The following is a 19,960-nucleotide window of genomic DNA, read 5'->3' as shown; positions in this document are numbered from 1 at the left end:
CAACCAGTTATTCAGATTGGAACTCAAAGATAAGACAAGCACGCTAAGAAAACAGTTTAAAACTGTACTCATAAAAACAGAGTATCTTTTCTGTATTGTTTATTAAAAAATGATACTACTAAAAATAAATGATAACTTCTGGTGGCTGGTGAAACTTCATTGTTGATTTTGAAAGCTCGGAAGTTTTGGTTGTTTGCATAGGTATCTTATTTGTGGAATTTTAAAGAGTAATTTTCGTAAGTTGTTTAAGTTACTTAAATGGAATGCGGGGATTCTCCATTACTTTGTAAAATTCATTTTAATGTATTCTATCTTATAATAAAAGAAAAAAATAAAGATCTTATTTAGATATTTGTGCGAATCCGACACATCTTATGCTATGACTTTTGAATGAAACGTCGTAGGGTCTTGTTTTATAGACTTTTATTGATGGAGAAATAACTCTATTGAATTTGAGATACATATGTCTAAATCTTCTTCGATTAATGTTACGTTCCACAAATCTAGACTTTATATCAAGCAGAAAGAAGAAACCAATTCGCTAAGGATTTCTGCTTAGTTGAGGAGACATGTCGTGGAATGCAAATTTTAGATTCCCCATGTCTCTATTAACATCTTTATCAACGTCTGTTTTGCCTTGCAATTTTTAGAAGGCTCAGATTAAGGCAGAAATCTGAATTGTGTTTCGAAACTATTTTACGGATTTATTATCAGACAGCCATTTTAGTGTTGCTTCTTAAAGACAGAAAAGATTTATTTTTCACGTTGAGAAAGCCTATGAATATCTGTTCTGATGAGCCCTATTAGGACGAAATACGTATAAACAGATACATAGACACTTTCTAGGTGAAATCAAATCTTGACTGTCTTTTTCATTCTATTATTTAACTCAGTTAAATTAATGAGTAAAGATTTTTGAAACGAAGCATACGATCGCTGCGCGCTGTAAGACCAACGCTGGATTCCAACTGTGGTTTCTACCAAAGACTATAGACGCATTTGCGTCTGTATTTGAGCTTAAGGAAAACTTCGATTACCAAATTCGCAAGAAGAGAATTATCACTATCTTTTTAAAATAGCATTCCACTCTTAATTTTTAAATTGTCACTATAAATTATTATCTTTCTAGGTAGTACTTTAATTTCTTCTTTTTCGATGAATAGCTGCAAAAAATAGGGAAGAGGTACAAAAAAGTTTAAAAAGAAACTGAAATTTATTATCAAAATATAAAATAACCTAAAAAAATTGACTACAAAAATATATATACAAGAGGTGGTTGATGCACCTCAATCATCGAAACAAAAGGTAAAAAGCCATATTACACAAATTTATAATTTTAAGTTTTTGATTAAAATGATACATTTTTTTAAAATAAACACGATATAACGAATCGAAATTTTTTTTGTATCACAGCATTTTGAGGCTTTCCAAATAAAAAATACTTTTTAAGTTAACTGTTCAAATTTAAGATTGCCTGAAAAGCTGACTATGAAAAGTTGTAATAATAAATACTGACGATACTCTGGCAATTTCCAGTACTAGATCTAAACTCTAGAAATGTTATGAATATGATCAAGAATACATATCATGTGTTGTAGGCGGTTTAAAAAAATCATCACAAACTAGAGAAGCAATTTTTGTGTTGCTCCTTAAGTTTGTGACTATGTATAACAAGATGATGTTCAAGAATGTAAAGTTTGTTTAGCAGAAAATGGTTGATTTAAATTAGTGCGATCGTAAATATTATTAAATTTATCTGACTTGGCCCATTGTTAAGACCTTGTACCTCAGGTAAACCATTGGTACCTAAAACCGGGCCTTTTATACTATTATCGGTTAACCCAGGATGTTTATAGTCGCTAGTAATTGAAGTCAACCATTTACTGCTAAACAAACTTTACAAATTTTAGGGTCATAAAACCACGTAGGCACTTCATAAAGAAACACAAATATTACAAGATCAATTTTATTTTATAATTGATTTTATGCAACGTATTGATTCTAATATTAATTAACTCGTTCAATGCTGGTAATGGTTTAGCCTGTACCGTTTCCGTAACGTAGCTCTTCGAGTGCTGACGACAACTTAGTCAAGATATTCAAGTCAATAGAGTACGGTTACGTCGTCCGAACGACGCGGTAGTCCGAACGGGCTCGCACGACTCCCCCCAGCCTCCCCCACGATTTGATCGACATGAATCAACATGAAGAACATCGTTTTTTACTTTCCTTGCCCACCTACATATTATTTAGTTCTGTTAATGCTTTCGTATCACGATGGCTCCACGTAAACACGTGGCTTTGACTATCTAACAAAAGACCAAAATTCTCAAGATGATACAGCAAGGAACTAGCTACAGTTTCATTTGAAAACATTTCGGTAAGTACGTCAGCGAAACGGAAAGCAGTCCAGCGAAGAGAAAATCCATCAAACCCCCGAATATCCGAAGGTAGAAAGTGCGTTGTTTATGTGGTTCCTACAACAGCGAAGAAAGCATGTTCCGGTAAATGGTGAAATGTTGTGTGAAAAAGCCCGTCATTTCCATCGTGAAATGTCACCAAATCACCAAGCTTTTAGCGCATGTAAGGGTTGGTTGAACAACTTCAAACGACATCATGGATTTAGACATCTCAAAATTACTGGTGAGAAACTTTCGAGTAATGCCGACAGCATCGAACCCTTCCTAACTTCATTTGAAGAACTTGTGATTAAAAACAATTTGACACCTGATCAAATTTACAATGCAGATGAAAGTGTGTTATTTTGGGGAATGTTACCAGACCACACATTGGTGTCATCTCAAGAAAAGAACGCTCCTGGTCGAAAAATTATGAAAGAAAGAAAGATTCACGAGCTTCGTTTGCTTGTTGTGGGGACGGCTAACAAGCCTCGTGCATTTAAATCTGTTGATCTTCCCGTATGGTATCGAGGGTAAAAAAGTGCATGGGTGACAAAAGACTTGTTCTTGGATTGAAAACTGAATTCGTCCCTGATGTTCCTCGTGTGAACCAATGGACCAGAATGTCATCTAGAACGCAAAACTGCGCTATCGAAAAGCTTTACTCTCCAACATTCTTGCTGACGAGCAAAGTGGAACGGATCTGGTAGTAGCTTTGTTAAGTTAATTTCAAGGACGTCGTTTCCAATTTGGCAAATTGTTGGTCATCCATTTCACAACGTTTGATTCAACGTTCTTGGAAAAACTTGAGCCCAAACTTGGTGGCTGTTGACGACTCTTCATCGAACGAGAAAGACTGAATCTGAGGTCCACGAATGGACATCAGGTGGTTGTGACAAAGAAAACACCCAAAAAATGCTCACGGATAAAGAAACTGTAAGGGACATTCAAAAACGAAGAAACGGAAGAGGAGGATGTCGATGATGAACCACCTGCTTCAAAAACTTCTGCTGCTGAAGCTGTTAAAGCCCTGAACATGGCCATCAGTTGGCCAGAAGACAACTTCAACAACAGCGAGGAGATCATGGTGCTGAGGTGTATAAGAGACAGAGTGTTTGATCAGTACGTCGAGATTGACGTCCAGAAAAAAATTACAGATTTTTTTCTGATCCCCATTGAAATTTATGTAGATAATATGTATTTATTAAATATATTATATATATATATATATATATATATATATATATATATATATATATATATATATATATATATATATATATATATATATACAGGGTTACGCAATTAAACTGTTACCAACTTCACATCGATATATCTGGAAAATCGATAATGACAGCTACGTCAAAGTTGGCCTGATATCACTTCAGTATGTTTATAAGCCGTCAAAAGCATTTGCATTTAAGTTTTATACATACAAAACAAAACAAAACATAACAAAAGTTATTCGCAATGGATTTAAACGTAATAGTATGATTGCGTTATATTTGGCTGGAAAATCACAATTGTTCGTCAGTTCAAACACCTCAAAGTGAATAAAATGTTTGTGTATCGCACCATAACTCGTTATAATGATACTGGTAGCATTGCCAAACGCTATGGTGGTGGACGAAAAAAAAACAGCAACATCACCTGAAATGGTTCGGAAAGTGAAGGCTCGACTTGAGCGAAATCCACGTCGTACTTAGTGGTAATCAAATGGCCAAAGAACTGAAAATATCCCAGCCAATAATGCAACGAATATTGAAAAAGGAGCTCAAGGTCAAGCCTTACAAGTTCCAAAAAGCACACAATCTTACACCAAAGCAAAAAAAGTTCGGCTAGAAAGAGCAAAGGAGTTGTTACGTCTGCGCGAACGTGGCGAATTTCCGAACATAGTGTTCTCTGATGAGAAAAATTTCCCTATTGAGCAGTTCATAAACTCTCAAAATTATCGTGTTTACTTGACCGAACGCACCTACGAAGGTTTGCGCTTACGAACGGCTACCCGAAGTAATTTTCCATCTCAAGTAATGGTATGGGCAGCTGCAACCGCCGATGGACGCTCTCCAATCGTTTTTATTGAATCTGGTGTCGAAGTCAATGCAACTTATTATCGGGAAAATGTTTTAGAAGCTGCTTTAGAGCCGTGGGCACGCAAACATTTCGGTTGTAGACCATGGACTTTCCAACAAGACTCGGCACCGTCTCATAAAGCTAGTGTGAACCAAGAATGGTTAAAAAACCATGTTCCACACTTCATTTCATCCACACAATGGCTTTCGAATTCGCCAGACGCAAATCCAATGGACTATTCCATCTGGTGCATTTTGGAGAGCAAGGTGAGGACTAAAAATATGTCAGTATGGATGCGCTGAAGAAAGCAATAATACGTGAATGGGCCAAAATACCGGAAGATCACATTCGTGCAGCATGCAACTCGTTTTTTTGATCGTTTGAAGGCCATAGTTAAGGCAAAAGGTGGCCACATCGAGCTAAAGTGAGTGGATTCTGAAATTTTGATTATTTCCACACATTTTTGTCATTTAAATCAATAAAAAATAATTTCACACAAAAAAATTATGGTCGTTTAAATAGGTAACAGTTCAATTGCGTAACCCTGTATATGTATAATATAATATTTTATTAATATACATAAAGCATTTTCTCAGTCATTTTCATTGTGTTTTTGCAGTTTTTCTTCTCCCAATAAAAATGTCATAGGTAATCCGAACGATGCGATCATCCGAACAACCCGTTTCCCCGATTGCGTTCGGATTTACGCGACCGTAGTGTATATTAGAAACCGCTTGTCATCATATGACTTTTTTGGCATAATCATGGCAATCAAACATGGCGTCATGCCATAAAGACCTTAAGCTTATAAAATCCAAACGACTTGATCTACAGAGCCGTGCGATGTGTCACGTGATAGGATTTAACGAATAGAATACGACGACATAAACGGCTTAACGGGACGTGCAGGGTGTCTCATTGATCTAGGCCTAATCACTTTTTAATCATGAGCAATAATTCGCCTAATCCACTCTCACACAGCATTTAATTACCAACTTTTCATTAATAAACATTAAAATAATTTTAAAACTAATGCGCTTGTATTTAAAAAATATACAGAGGATCCAAGCTCACATGTTACATGTATGTATATACGTTCAGCTTTTGTAGCATTTCTGTGCCTTCCAGTAATGATTAATTCTATTTTGCTGACTCAATCCACTCGCAATCTTCAACCAAAAGTCGCAAATTTGGATTTTATACACACATACAGAAAAACACATTTTACTGAATAAAATTTAAATATATATACACCGGATCCCCAACATATCACACTATTCTTCATAAAATGTGTTGATTTTAAATCAGTAGTCTGGACAAGCATCTTGTCCGTATTTGATAAACTCGTAAATTTATAACAACCTTTATATTTTTTCTACAACTTGGCCTCCTGTCCACATCACAAATACGGAAAAAATACTTGCCTATTGACTTTCTGAGGCTGGTTGTTCGATACATAAATATACGTTCGAAAGAAGAAAGATCGCTATTATTTTGTACCATAAAGAAGATGTTTAATATCAGTTTCAGTAAAAGAATAGCTGTAAAATGTTCTACAGACTTGTAAAGTGTGCTAAATCTCAGCCAAATCGACAAAATAGTTTGTAAGGTATTCAATTTGTTTATCGCGAAGAGAGATTATTTAATCAACACTGTATTTGCAAAAACAGTGACTCTAGGGGTATTTAGAAGATCGCCATCAATTCCTTCAGGCTTCACTTTTAAGATACACTACAAAACTTTATCAAATTTGTTATTAAAAAACCAGTTTGAAAAACTTTTTAGACTTGGGACTTTGTAGCTTATAAACATTTACTATAACTTTGATATTTTTATGTTCCGCGCTTTTACGTAGGCTCACTAATACAATATCTAAAAAAAAAAGAACCTTCTATGACCAATAGGAACTGAGATGGCAATTTTTTTTCTTAAAATCAGATTTTCATTGTTTATTGACATTAAGAGCTGAAAATTAAACAGATTATATACGAAGATCACTATCACTAGTACAATCTTCATTGTAACATTATAAAATAGTCACGATTTTGTTTTGATGCCAAATGTTTAAAATCTGCTGAACCATAAACAGTTACAGGTACGGTCTCAGCATTGACTGCGTCTACTTTGAAAATATATTCAGCAGATGAATATATTAAAGATATATTCATCTGCTGAATATATTTTTCATTTACACGTGAAAAATATAATTTATTTATGAAGGGTAGACTGTGAGGCAACGCCAGACCTGTTTTTAGCAGGGCCGGCTGTGAAACCAAAACCTGGACGAGTGTCTAGTTCTCCAACGAACAAAGATGGAACTACTAGAAATGAATAATCTATATTACACGTATTTTATTTTAAAGCTCCAGTTAATAAACCGGTTTTAGACTTAGCGCAAACTTAGCGCTACTTTTAGGAGTGTGAATTTTATTTAAAGATGGATCTCAGACAATTATTTTTATCGTTTTTATCGTAATTTATGACTACAATTAATACAAATTAGATTAGAAAAATACCCTAAGCATTATATTTAAAAAAAAATCTTTTAGAAAACCAAAATTACCTCTACGAAGACTCAAAAGCTGTAGTAGGCGCATTCTCAGTAGAAAATATCATCTCCCTTTCTTCCTTACTTTTAATTTGTTCATCAAACAACCTACTCAGAGGTCCACAGACACTTTTGGATATACTATAGAGAGTAAACATTTAGAAACATCTGTCCATGACGACTAAAAACGGTTAATACCTATATTTTCTATCTGTAGCTGTGTAGAAACAAATATGTTTTACGAGTGCAAACAAGTATGCCCATATAATTGGTATATTATTTACTATAACGGATTGTAACTTGTTAATATCATAGGAATATTGTACGTATATATTTGTGTATTTATAAAATTCTACTTTTAGCAAAATATTGCAGCGTAATCAATATTACAACAGATTTTTGGCATTCTTACAAAAAGATAGTATTTGTTCAGAACATTTATTTCTCTTCGGCCTAATTCTTTGCGACTATTTCATCTTCATTTGTACTGAATGTTTAGAAACAGATCATATTTAATATATTTAACGGCAAGACCTTATCAATTTGTTGCAAAACCATATTTCACATTACTTTTGTTGTTCAGCCTATTTTATTTTTGCAAGTTTAGTTCGTAGTTTGTATGAAAACTACTACAATGTTTCTATGAAAACAATGAAGCAATCGTGAGATTGAGAAACATATGTTCTTCGCGGAGCAACATTAGAAAAGACACCAGACAATGATGCATATTGTGAGCCACTTACCCCTGATTACGGTTCTGTGCATAAGATCAATCACATATAAGCCAGCGGAGGCGGGCTTTGATTATTAGTATCTCCAAGGATATTTAACATATATAGTAAACACATAATGAGACCTATTAAAGATGAATAGGAAGGAGGCATTTCAGTAGGTGGAGTCAAGGTGTCCAATCTTCGCTTTGTCGATGACACACTGTTCGTAACCCAAAGTCAGGGAGAGCTTGAGTTGATACTCGACAAACTAGAAGAAATTAGCGAGTAATATGAACCACGAATTAATAAAAAGAAGACAAAAGTAATGTAGTCACAGCTGCTACCCACACAGGCCATCATCATCTTTGGGTCTACAATCCTCTGTGAATCCTTGCCTGCTCCAAGATTCGTCGCCAATGGTTTAAAAGATCCACTGTATCCCTTTTCCGAGTTGCCGTCAAAAAAATTAGTATTTATAGTATATATAGTATAAGAGCACAGAAAGAAGAATAAAATACCAATATTCCTTACGGCAAGACTTAATCATCTTTAGGACACCCTCGGCACTGATGGTGGGCTTTGATTATTAGTATCTCCAAGGTTATTTAACATATATAGTAAACACATAATGAGACCCATTAAAGATGAATAGGAAGGAGTCATTTCAGTAAGTGGAGTCAAGGTGTCCAATCTTAGCTTTGTCGATGACACACTGTTCGTAACCCAAAGTCAGAAAGAGCTTGAGTTGATACTCGACAAACTAGAAGAAATTAGCGAGTAATGTGGACCACGAATTAATAAAAACAAGACAAAAGTAATGTAGTCACAGCTGCTACCCACACAGGTCATCATCATCTTTGGGTCGACAATCCTCTGTGAATCCTTGCCTGCTCCAAGATTCGTCGCCAATGGTTTAAAAGATCCACTGTATCCCTTTTCCGAGTTGCCGTCAAAAAAATTAGTATTTATAGTATATATAGTACAAGGGCACAGACAGAAGAATAAAATACCAATATTCGTTACGGCAAGACTTAATCATCTTTAGGACACCCTCGGCACTGATGGTGGGCTTTGATTATTAGTATCTCCAAGGTTATTTAACATATATAGTAAACACATAATGAGACCTATTAAAGATGAATAGGAAGGAGGCATTTCAGTAAGTGGAGTCAAGGTGTCCAATCTTAGCTTTGTCGATGACACACTGTTCGTAACCCAAAGTCAGGGAGAGCTTCAGTTGATACTCGACAAACTAGAAGAAATTAGCGAGTAATATGGACCACGAATTAATAAAAACAAGACAAAAGTAATGTAGTCACAGCTGCTACCCACACAGGTCATCATCATCTTTGGGTCGACAATCCTCTGTGAATCCTTGCCTGCTCCAAGATTTGTCGCCAATGGTTTAAAAGATCCACTGTATCCCTTTTCCGAGTTGCCGTCAAAAAATTTAGTATTTATAGTACAAGGGCACAGAAAGAAGAATAAAATACCAATATTCCTTAGGGCAAGACTTAATCATCTCTGGGACACCCTCGGCACTGAACGTGTTAAGCGAACTAACCGAACCAAACGTTTTCATTTAGTTTATCCCATAAACTATATAAGATGGTTTGCAATACGAGATTTTATTCCTTTATGTCAACATTTATTGATACGACTACATTATATAAACACTGTAATTACTTTTATGATGTAAATTGTGACACACCTCCTTATTTTGTCTTCCTTCCTTTTGTAGGGATATTTTTTAAATATTTAATTAATTTCACTTCAAAAACACAGATATACTTTAGATTTTATACCTATGAGTTTGAAAATCTTTTGACAGGTGTGTGATTCAAACCATGAAATTAGAAAACTACTCATTTCTAAGTCAGTCTGAGTAGTCTAGCCGATTATTATTTATATTATTGAATAGTATTAATGATTGTGCAACTTATCGATACTTTATGTATATTAAGTGATTTATAAAGGAAATATTATCTAATTTTGGATCGGTATCATTTTGTTACTGCCTCTTAATCCAAATACAAGCAATATTCTTATGAAATCAACAATTTTCTATTAATACATCTACATGTTAACATAAATTCAACATGAATCATACATTTTAAAAACGAAATTTAACAATAATATAGGTATATGTATGTATTAATGATTATTTACAAGAAAATTGATACCAAGATGTTATTCAACCCTTAACAAGTCACTTTAACTTTCTAAGGTAATCCGTTAATAATAAAACAACCGTATATCCCCTACATTCAAAGACTAACTGTAATTTTTCAGTCAAAATATTTCGATTAGGAAAATAAACCATTTTAAAAAGTTTTATCTATAACTTAGGACCAAATTAATACTTCATATAGAAAAGACTGAAATTCGCTTTATTAAGGACGGTGAATTAAGCATCGTAGATACGAACATCCTGTCCTTTCTGTCTAGGCTTCGCCCTTTTGCGCTCCTCACCTCCTCAGATGATGTTAGCTCGAAGACTAAGATATTTCCCACTACAGAGTGGACACGAGTACCTACGTAGACGCCATCTATTTTTGATGACTAAAAACAGAGACCACAGTGCTCCACTAAACTACGTATCAACCGCTTAAATTTATAATACGAACGATTTCAAACAGAAAAGAGCGGATATTCATGTTTTCAATGCTTAATACAAGTCACATTATTTCTTGTTTGGGCAATACGCACCAGAAATAATGCAGTTATTTTAATATAACAGCATATTTGAATTAATATCCAGAATAATAAAGTGGAAATCAAAACATCAAAATAAACACAGCAAAAATAGTAAATTGTATCCACAATAACCACAAAGCATCATATTATTTGCATGTAAGGGATCTCCTCAAAACGATACCATCCTGTCTACATGTATACACATTAGCCCTAAGTTGTTCACAACTTATTTTTCTTACTAGACGACCAGCATCTATGTAAAATCCACGTTTACCTTTTCCTTTTTTTCTTAAATGAAGCGATATGGCAGTTTTCAAAAGGCGTTACAACTTTTAGAGAAAAATATGATCAAGCCAGTGACTAGTTCTGGGTTGAAATGTAAAAAAGGCCTCTACATAATTAATTGTAATAATTTAAAATATGAATTTACAAATCGTTTGATAAAAATGCCCCTGTGGCCCCAATTTCTCTTTTTTAGTTTCAATAAGGAAGAGAATATTAAAAGTTTAAACAAATCACACAGTTGTTCTTTACGTTACAAAATTTTCATTCAAGTACAAACTGCCCATGCATTAATAATTGCAGTGGTGAGGCACAGAATTTAAAAAAAAATGCTATTTCAGTTTTAATTCGTCCTTATGATGAAGCTAATATATTCTTTGCTAATATTTTGCGAAACATGTTAAGGTGACAAGTAACTTTAAATGTCACATATGTCAAATGTCACAAAAGTGCCAAATGTCACTTGATCCCTTCTACCAAAGAATATAAGCGTCTATATTCTTTGCTTCTACTCTGGTCTTTAATTGTTTTTATAATTTGACAGTAAATGTGTTGATATTTTTATGAGAGCACTGTAATATTGTTAAAATTGTATTTGACAACGCCTCAAACCAGTTTAATAATGATATTAATATAAATAAAATAAAGTTATTATGTACTAGTAAACGAGACAGTTTACAAAAAAATACAGTTTAACAATATTAGATTTGAATTATTGGTTAAAATATTTTGGTATTAGAACCAATGTTATGTCTTGACAGTGATTGTGTTGATGCCAAAACAAGATTTATGATACTCCTGAAGATTCTAACATCTAGGAAAATAAAAGTCAATATAAAAAGAAGAATCTGCTCAGATTTTTGTAACTTTTTTAAGTGTACATACAGGTTTTGATACTACTCTTTTTAGTTTTTAACAGTTTCTTTATTCTACTAAAACAAGTATTAAAACCCCTTTTTTGTTCCAGCATTTTTGTTATATTAGTACTTCTCAGTAAATTAGTAAATAAAGGAGTATATTAGATACTTATAAACTGTGAACCATTTGTAAAAACTTTTAATATCCTTTACCTCAAAATGAGTTTATCTCAATCAAATGTGACAAAAACTTCTAATAGAGCAGATGTATTTTGAATTATTTCTAACTATAGGTTGAAAGGATTTCCAGAAATAGTATGAACTGTTCAGCTTTGACATTGCAAAAATATAGTTTTTTATGTTAAAAGTCTTAAGCAAGCTAGATATTTCATCACGTTTGTTTTTAATTTAAAAGGATATTTGAATTATAGCACTACTGCTTTTTGGAACATAGTGAGGTGGTTCTATGATAAGAACCAGAGTATTTACCGATGGAGAGATGTAGTTTTATAGTTATTGGATAATCGTATATTTGATTCCTAAAAAACCAGCTTCATTTTAAAACTTACTCACTACATTTATTCCAACAAATCGTGAAGCGATCGAAATCAGAAGGCACCCCAAGAATATAAACAGACAAGACGCTACTTCTCATTCCCAACTCTGCATTGCCCTCTAAAACGCGCTAACGGACGCGACAAGTGGTAAAAGTACTCACACCAACTGAAGGAAAATGAGAATCGTCGACCACCCGAAATATCACTTAGATGACATTCAGATACATTCAGATGTTGTGCGCTTGAATACCCCCCCCCCTGTTGATTTTTGCGCATCTAGAAACGTTGACTACCTACTTGAGTTCAATAACTTGCCCCGCTCCTGATGAAACTACAAACAAGTGTATCGAAACGTTGAGAGGTCTCGTCAAAAAAAGATTATTTTGGTCGTGGAAGACCCCGTGTTCATTTAACATTATTTATGTTTAAATAATTCTTTGTGTAATCTTTGTGTGATAATCTACATCAAAGAGATTCTTCTTGATTGCATTCTATATATCAAAATTATGGCTCACACCTCATGAATTAGAGATATACTATTACTCCTGCGGGACAAATATATGAAGAAATATAATTTACGTAAGGGATCGGCTAAATTAAAACAAAATAAAGAAAACATATGACATGTCAAAGTAGATGGGATTAAAGTCCTCCCAAAAGTACCTTAAACTGTCATATATCGTTGCAGAGTTGCTATTAGGAAAAATAAATATAGCATATCAAAACGTTTACTATGGGCCCCAACGATCAAATAATCTTACCTTAAAATAAGTAAGTGTCTTTTGATTAAATGGTTAAATATTTATTGGAATGTTTTTGATATGCTAGCTATCATAATTATCCTATTGTATGCGCCAACCATTCTTTAGAATTCTTCTATTGAATTGTAAATGTATTCAGCCGGAAAAATACGAGTGCAACAAAGGCATAATATTACGTCAATAAGAAAATACGGTATTGAAAGTATCAAAATGTGTGACAAATACCAAACGGTTTAGTAAGATCCTAGTATGATCATGAAAGTGGGTGAAATACACGTTTTTCGACGTTACTACACGCTCTTGACGTGCTCATACACTACTAGAACCCATTCGACAGTGTTTAACTTTTATCTCATATATTCCTCAGCCATAGCCATATATATGGCTTAAATTTTTAATAATATAAGAATTTATCTAATTTATGACTTATTAGGACATGTATTTATGTAGAATCAATTGATTCTCTATACATTTATCACAATAACTGAGTTTATTACAGCAAATGGTTCTAACTTTCTGAATGATCGTTGGAACTACGTCTTTGAATATTTTAATATATGAAAATGATCTTAAACAAATAAGATTTACGAAAAATACGTGAAGTATTTGACTATTTTTGTCGTCTAATTTTTTTGTGTCAATTTAATTAATTTACAGCATTAATTGACTTTCTAGCTAAGTTTAAAAATTAAATAGTTAACAACAAACTTATTTCGTACAACACCAAAAGAAGAATGCAGGTTTTTCTGGAATTCCAAAGGATCAGTTCGTTTTATGAAACACTTAAACAGGCTATCTACCGAACATTTGGACTAGAACCATCTATAGTTGAATTTCACAATTTATTAATATTTCGGAGGTTGTGTTCTTTCCAATGTACCATCATTGAATATTCTACAGAGTTTTTGTACATTATTGTAATGCAAGGCTTTCTCCTTAGGTTATTATTAATATTATTTACAATTCGAAAGGGTAACCTTTAACTAACAGTCTTAATACTTTCTCCATAAAGATTGTTAAAATAAATATACAATTAAAAAATATTTTTAATGATGGCAATCCTACATTAAACTGCTCTGATGTATCTTTAATATAAATATCAATGAAAAGGCTTTCCATACTTTGATCTTTTATTATTTGTTGCGATATGACACTGTTTTTGGCAATTAATACTGATATTTTAATATTTAAACGACACACTTAACGATTAACTTAGTTTCTTTCTGAAGAATCAGGTTTTTTGTGTTTTTGAGTAATGATAGGGTGTTCATCCAGTAAAAGCCTTGTTACTCTGTTACGTCGGCTTTATTTTTTTACAAAATACTTCTTTTAATAGAAAAATCCTGTGCCCGACAAGACTAGAGCTCACTAATATCCAAACTTTTCGGTTAGAGGCTAGTGCTTAGTCCACTGCCCTATCTAGATACATGACATCATTTTATTGGTTCCTTTTTGAAATTTGGTTTGACTAATTTTGCCAATTATGAAAGCCCGTGTCACTGCTTCAGCTATTGGGATCAGACAGGATCCTGCGGTTCTTGTGAACCTACAAAACATTACGTTCCACCATCGTTTAAAGTTGTGCGTTTGCAACATTATTTATACTCTAACACCAATCTATTGGTGTTAGAGTATAAATATTCTCTTATTTCATCAATCCTTCTCTTCTTCTTTACGTGCCATCTCCGCGACGGAGGTTGGCAATCATCATGGCTATTCTGATCTTAGATGCTGCCGCTCTGAATAGTTCGATTGATGTGCATCCGTACCATTCCCTCAAGTTACGCAACCATGAGATTCTTCTCCTTCCTACACTTCTCTTGCCCTGGATTGTCTCTTGTATAATTAATTGAAGTAAGTTGTATCTTTCATCACACATAACATGCCCTAGGTATTGAAGTTTTCGTGTCTTGATGGTTTCCAATATTTCCATTCTTTTGTTGACTCTTCTCATGACTCTTCATCAATCCAGGGGATGTTTATTAGTTTTTTAGCTAATAGTTCGACTTCTTCTCGCTTATTCAAGTACTATTTGTTCAGAGGGAATTCTTAACACGTATAGTACAGAGAATAACAGGATAAATATAGCAATTTCTGTCTCTTAAATTTAATCTCAGGTCTCTAATTACTCAGTACACAACCTCGGTCCTTATTTTTGTTTTTTTTTTGTACTCGTTATCATAATTTCTTTTCCGTAATCAGTTCATTTCGAAGTTCTTTTGTTGAATTCATTGTTTAGTTTGGAATTTTGATGTTAAGTTAGTAATTGTTTTTATATGCCAGTCTTGAAAGTACATTGTACAACGTGTTTGGTTTTCTATGGTATTTTTTGTACTATAGTCCTCTAGGAAATCAGGAAGCTTCGCTCCACTAGATATTGGGGCCAATGAGAACCCTATATCAGCACAGGTAAGTCTAATAATCATCCATACTAACCAGTAGTACACTATCAGCCATCCATTTTCGTCTCCTGTCGACCTGAGGCAGCAATTAAAGAAAATAAGTACCACTAGATAGTCAAACCAAAAAAACAAAGGTCTAACCGTCCATTATATGCAAGATTTGTGTTTGTTTTCACTTCTATTTTATTGTTAACTTCTACAAATCTGTTTTTAATATTGTTAAATGAACTACCACTGTTAAACATTTAATTTTGTTCAATATACTTTTTAAATTGGGGTTTTATTCAATTTGGCACTGTATCTTTTTGGTGAAAGTCAACTCTATCTCTGAGAATGTCTGAGCTGGCTAGAATTAGCCAAATCATTGTTTGTCGGTACATACATCTCTTTATTTCAGAGTAAAAGACCAATATTTTTACTCATACAAATACCATCGCATGTTATGCTGCAATTTAGAATACAGTGAGAAGGCATCTTTTTTGTTTATATTGTTCAATGTGTATTCTCGCCATTGTATTTCGTTTTTATAAATTGTTGAGTGTCGTTACAACATGTTTGCCTTTATTGTATGAGTGTCATCAATTTAAAATAGCCAAAAAATTGATTTACGGACAAATATTTGACTTTAATATTTTTATAAATTCATCAGAGTAGTTTAATACAAGTTATCAAGGAGAAGTCGATAGTCAAAATACTGAAGTAATTGCTTGTTAGAAATTTGACGCCTAATTACAGACATTTAGGATAAAAATGTAGTAACGACATTTGATTTTTGGTCCATTCAAAGGATATTCTGATATATATTTTTAATTGGGACTTTTAAAATATTTTTGTAAGGCTAAAATATAACATAATACAATATTAATTAGATACAGCGCAGGAAATTGAACTCAGATACCTCATATACAGAATAGTTTTAAAATTGTAAGCAATAAGATCTCAAAAATAATTGCTTTTGGGTCATCCAATGGCATACGATAAATTTAATCTGAAATTATGGGAAAGCTATTGAATAATTATACAAATTTTTAGATAGGCGAAAAGATTATATGTTATAAACAGCGTCTTGTGGGTTCCCTAAAAGTAACAAAAGCATGATTTTCAACAACGTAGTCATTCCGTGTAGTGATTTGAGGAAAGTATGGACGAGAAGTGCTGACAGATAAAAATTTTAAGTTAAGGCAAATAGGATCCATATTACTAGAAAATACTAAAACCAGAGGTAGAAAATACATTATGATGTCAAATAGTCGACACGATATATCAAGTATTTAAATCAAGAAACAAAAAGAACCAACACTGCGCATCTTAATGCAACGGTGATATTGATAGCTGGCGCGTACTGTACTGTGCCTCGATATAAACCATCAAGTACTATATTCGTTACGTTATTATAGTAGTATGGAGCAATTTTTATCAGATTTTAATCCGACTTCTCCTGAAAGATCACCTTTTTAATCGATAAATCTAATGTTAATAAAAATAAATAATACAAATGTTTTATGTTCACTCATTAATTAATTGTTAGGAATATTCTCAAATGTAGCTGTATGTGTAATTATAAATCCAAAAAATAAATTATTCCTTCATGAAAACAGTAGGCTCAAATAGGCTTTACACCCGGAATCTCTCGTATCTAAAGAGAGAATCATTTACTATATGCCATATAAGCATATCCATTTTATTTCATGCCTATTTTATTTTTTAGGTTAGGTTAGGTTAGGTTTTAGGTCATTTTTTGAATTTATAATTAAGGGCAGCTCTAAAAAAATAAAGATTTGAATGTGTGTTTTTAGTAAATCACGTTTAATAGTTATCTAATTTGCCATGTTAATGAAATAAAAAATAAATTACAATCGATACATTCTACATTGACGAATTGAAAAAGAGCTATAAAAATTTAGAGCCTCTACAAGATGTCAAAGACACAAAATATTTTAAGAAAACAACCTCTTAACAGTTCATATAACTGCATACCACATCACCTATTAAGTTCCAGAACTATAGGACATGCAGGTGAGGCCACTAAGAAACAACTGCAAAGATATGTTAGGGTGATTTTAAACACAGTCTTATAGAAACAAATGATGCTAAAGGCTTTGGTAGCCCAAATTCGGTAGTTTTCCCGAAAACCATTAACGAAGTCTACAAAATCCTTTTGGTTGGTCGTAATTTGAAGTTGCACAAGATAGCAGAGGAGTTAAATATATCGATAGGCACTATATTCGCCCTTTGGCATAAATATCTGTCAATGAAAAACCTGTGGTTAAAGTATGAACCACTTTTTATTAAAAACAACAACGTCTCAATCACTTAAAGAGGTATTTGCAAATGTTTCAGGGCAATAGATGGTTTATGGATGTAAATCTATTCTGGAGTCAGATAGTGGGCTATAGCACCCGTCCAATGCAACCAAACATGTAAACATCAGGAATGCAAGGTTTTGTCTTCAGTTTTAAGGTATTTTATTTATCCACTACTTTAAGAAAGGGAGAACAATCAATAGGAAATATTATAGAGCGTTATTTGTGTATTTGAAGAAAGAAATTGCGAAACAGCTGCCACAAATGAAGAAAAACTCCTATTTCACCAAGACAATGCAAATTGCTTCCATGCTCAACGAATTCTTCAGGTTCGCTGTCCTCCAGGGACCACATACTGGTTAAAAAACCTCAAAAGAATACTGAGCATAGAGATTTAATGAACTTGTAAACTGCACATACACTACAATCAGGGAAGACCAAAGAATAGTAGTGTGATAACTTGCACATGAGATGAAGCAACATTCGACAAAAAACCAGACAGAAACCTCCTGTAAAGATAAAGGAACTAGAGCAGACAGTTTCTTCCTCGATTCTAACACATTACGATTCTTTTGGTCCGAAATCACTAGATAATCGCAGTATAAATCTTCTTTCAATATTGTGTACCTTCGACATCATACGCTCACATAAAATTCAAGCACCATCAAAAAATCTTCCGCGGTAGAAAGATCTCATTCTAGATTCTCATTATTAAATAACTTATTGTTCGACAAATAGGCCTCCGCCTCATTGATAAATTTCTTAAGTGGTCAACATTGCAACCAACAAATATGCAAGAAAAATGCCTTACATTAACCTTTTATCTCCAACACTATACGAATTTCAATAGACATATAGCGTTAAGAAGGTGGCGAATCATTTCCTTGGGATCCAAAGGGGCAATTACCTCACAGTATGACACAACACCTACAATATCTCTGTCGGTTTCCGCCTGCCATCGGCGGTGGAGTCACCGGTGCGAAATAGGCATGCACTTTTATATTGGGTAAGTGACTCTGAAACAAAAAAAAACAAATTTTATTATATATGTTTAAAGCTACAACTAAGTTTCTATATTTAAAAATAATATTACACTAAATACAAACACGCTATATACCAGAATGCACAACTACCTGGCTTACTTCCATCTTTTTACCCTTACATAAGAAAAAGTAGCAAAAATATATGAGGACTAGAGTATGTTTCAACTATAGTGGTGGAAATTTCTAGGAACAGTAAAGTCTCACCAAACAAAGCAGTGGCGTTCCAAAAAATACTTATGATTTAAATCAAATTGTTAAAGATGCGTACACACAATTTATTAAACAATGATATTAGATTATATTTTTTCAATATTGTACTACATTTTAATACATATTATTATAATATATCACATACATAATATATATTGTCAGTATGTGAAACCGTAGATACGTATTACAGAATTCATATCATCATGATAATCTGCTGTCTTAGCTCCTAACTTAAAAATCAAAACGGCATTCTGTATGAAACCCATCTCCCCACCACCATGTACGATAACCAACCTACTTTCTTTTGAAATTCCTTTGCCACTGTCATCTGTCCAGCTATTTGGCGTAGTGTATCCTGCATGTACATAGGTTTCATCGACATATACAATTGACTTATCTTCGCTTCTGTAATATTTAATTTTGTCCAAATATTTAATGCGTAGAGCACGAATATCATTCCGGTCAATTAATAAACGTCGATTATCTTTCGTTTTCTTCCATTTAAATCCCAAAATTTTCACAATTCTGTAGAGAGATCTCACACTTCTAGTCCACTCGTACACCTCTTCAAGCCTTTTCTGCAAAAGCTTTAATAATACACAACAACGTTCAGTTCCAATGAAAACGATAAATGGTATTTCTAATATACTGTTTGTCATATTCCCTCAATTCTGTCACGTTTGCTTTCCTTTTAGCAAGTGTTGTAGCTGAAAATTTTAGTGTATTATTTGACTCTGCGTTTGTTAACATACTCGCTTGTTGAATGATCCTTTTTACTGTACGTAAAGATACTCCAGTAGCTTCACTCACACGTTGTTTAATACTGGTTCGATTATCTTCAGGAAATAGTATTTGCATACATTTAAATACATTGTAAACTATTCCTTTGGATTCTGGTGTCAATCTGATTTGTTTACTCGTACTACACTTAACCATCTCCATTCTACAAAATAATTCCAATAGACTCTCAGAGACTCAACAACATAATGAGACTAAATTACGAACTCGTTTGAAATCCAGTGACTAGAAATTCTCGGAAATAATTCTATCAGTTCTTTGTATGTCCTTAACGAGTCGTTAAGGAATCATTAATAATGACCTTATAATTACGGTTT

The 19,960-nt window shown here is 33.3% G+C and overlaps 1 protein-coding gene across 1 annotated transcript in view; it reads right to left on the bottom strand.

Annotated features, from left to right (window-relative positions):
* Positions 1-1,194: 1,194 nt before the first annotated feature.
* LOC140434192 (F-box/LRR-repeat protein 2) overlaps positions 1,195-19,960 on the bottom strand; it is a 59,741-nt gene continuing 40,975 nt past the window's right edge. The window contains exon 8 of the mRNA XM_072522274.1: positions 1,195-18,608. Coding sequence (XP_072378375.1) covers positions 18,501-18,608 — 108 coding nt within the window. The 3' untranslated portion in view covers positions 1,195-18,500. The remainder of the gene's footprint in view (positions 18,609-19,960) is intronic.

Source organism: Diabrotica undecimpunctata, chromosome 2, assembly GCF_040954645.1.
Source record: "Diabrotica undecimpunctata isolate CICGRU chromosome 2, icDiaUnde3, whole genome shotgun sequence".
NCBI lineage: Eukaryota > Metazoa > Arthropoda > Insecta > Coleoptera > Chrysomelidae > Diabrotica > Diabrotica undecimpunctata.
The sequence above is the reverse complement of the archived record's forward strand: the minus strand, read 5'-3'. Positions and strand labels throughout refer to the sequence as shown.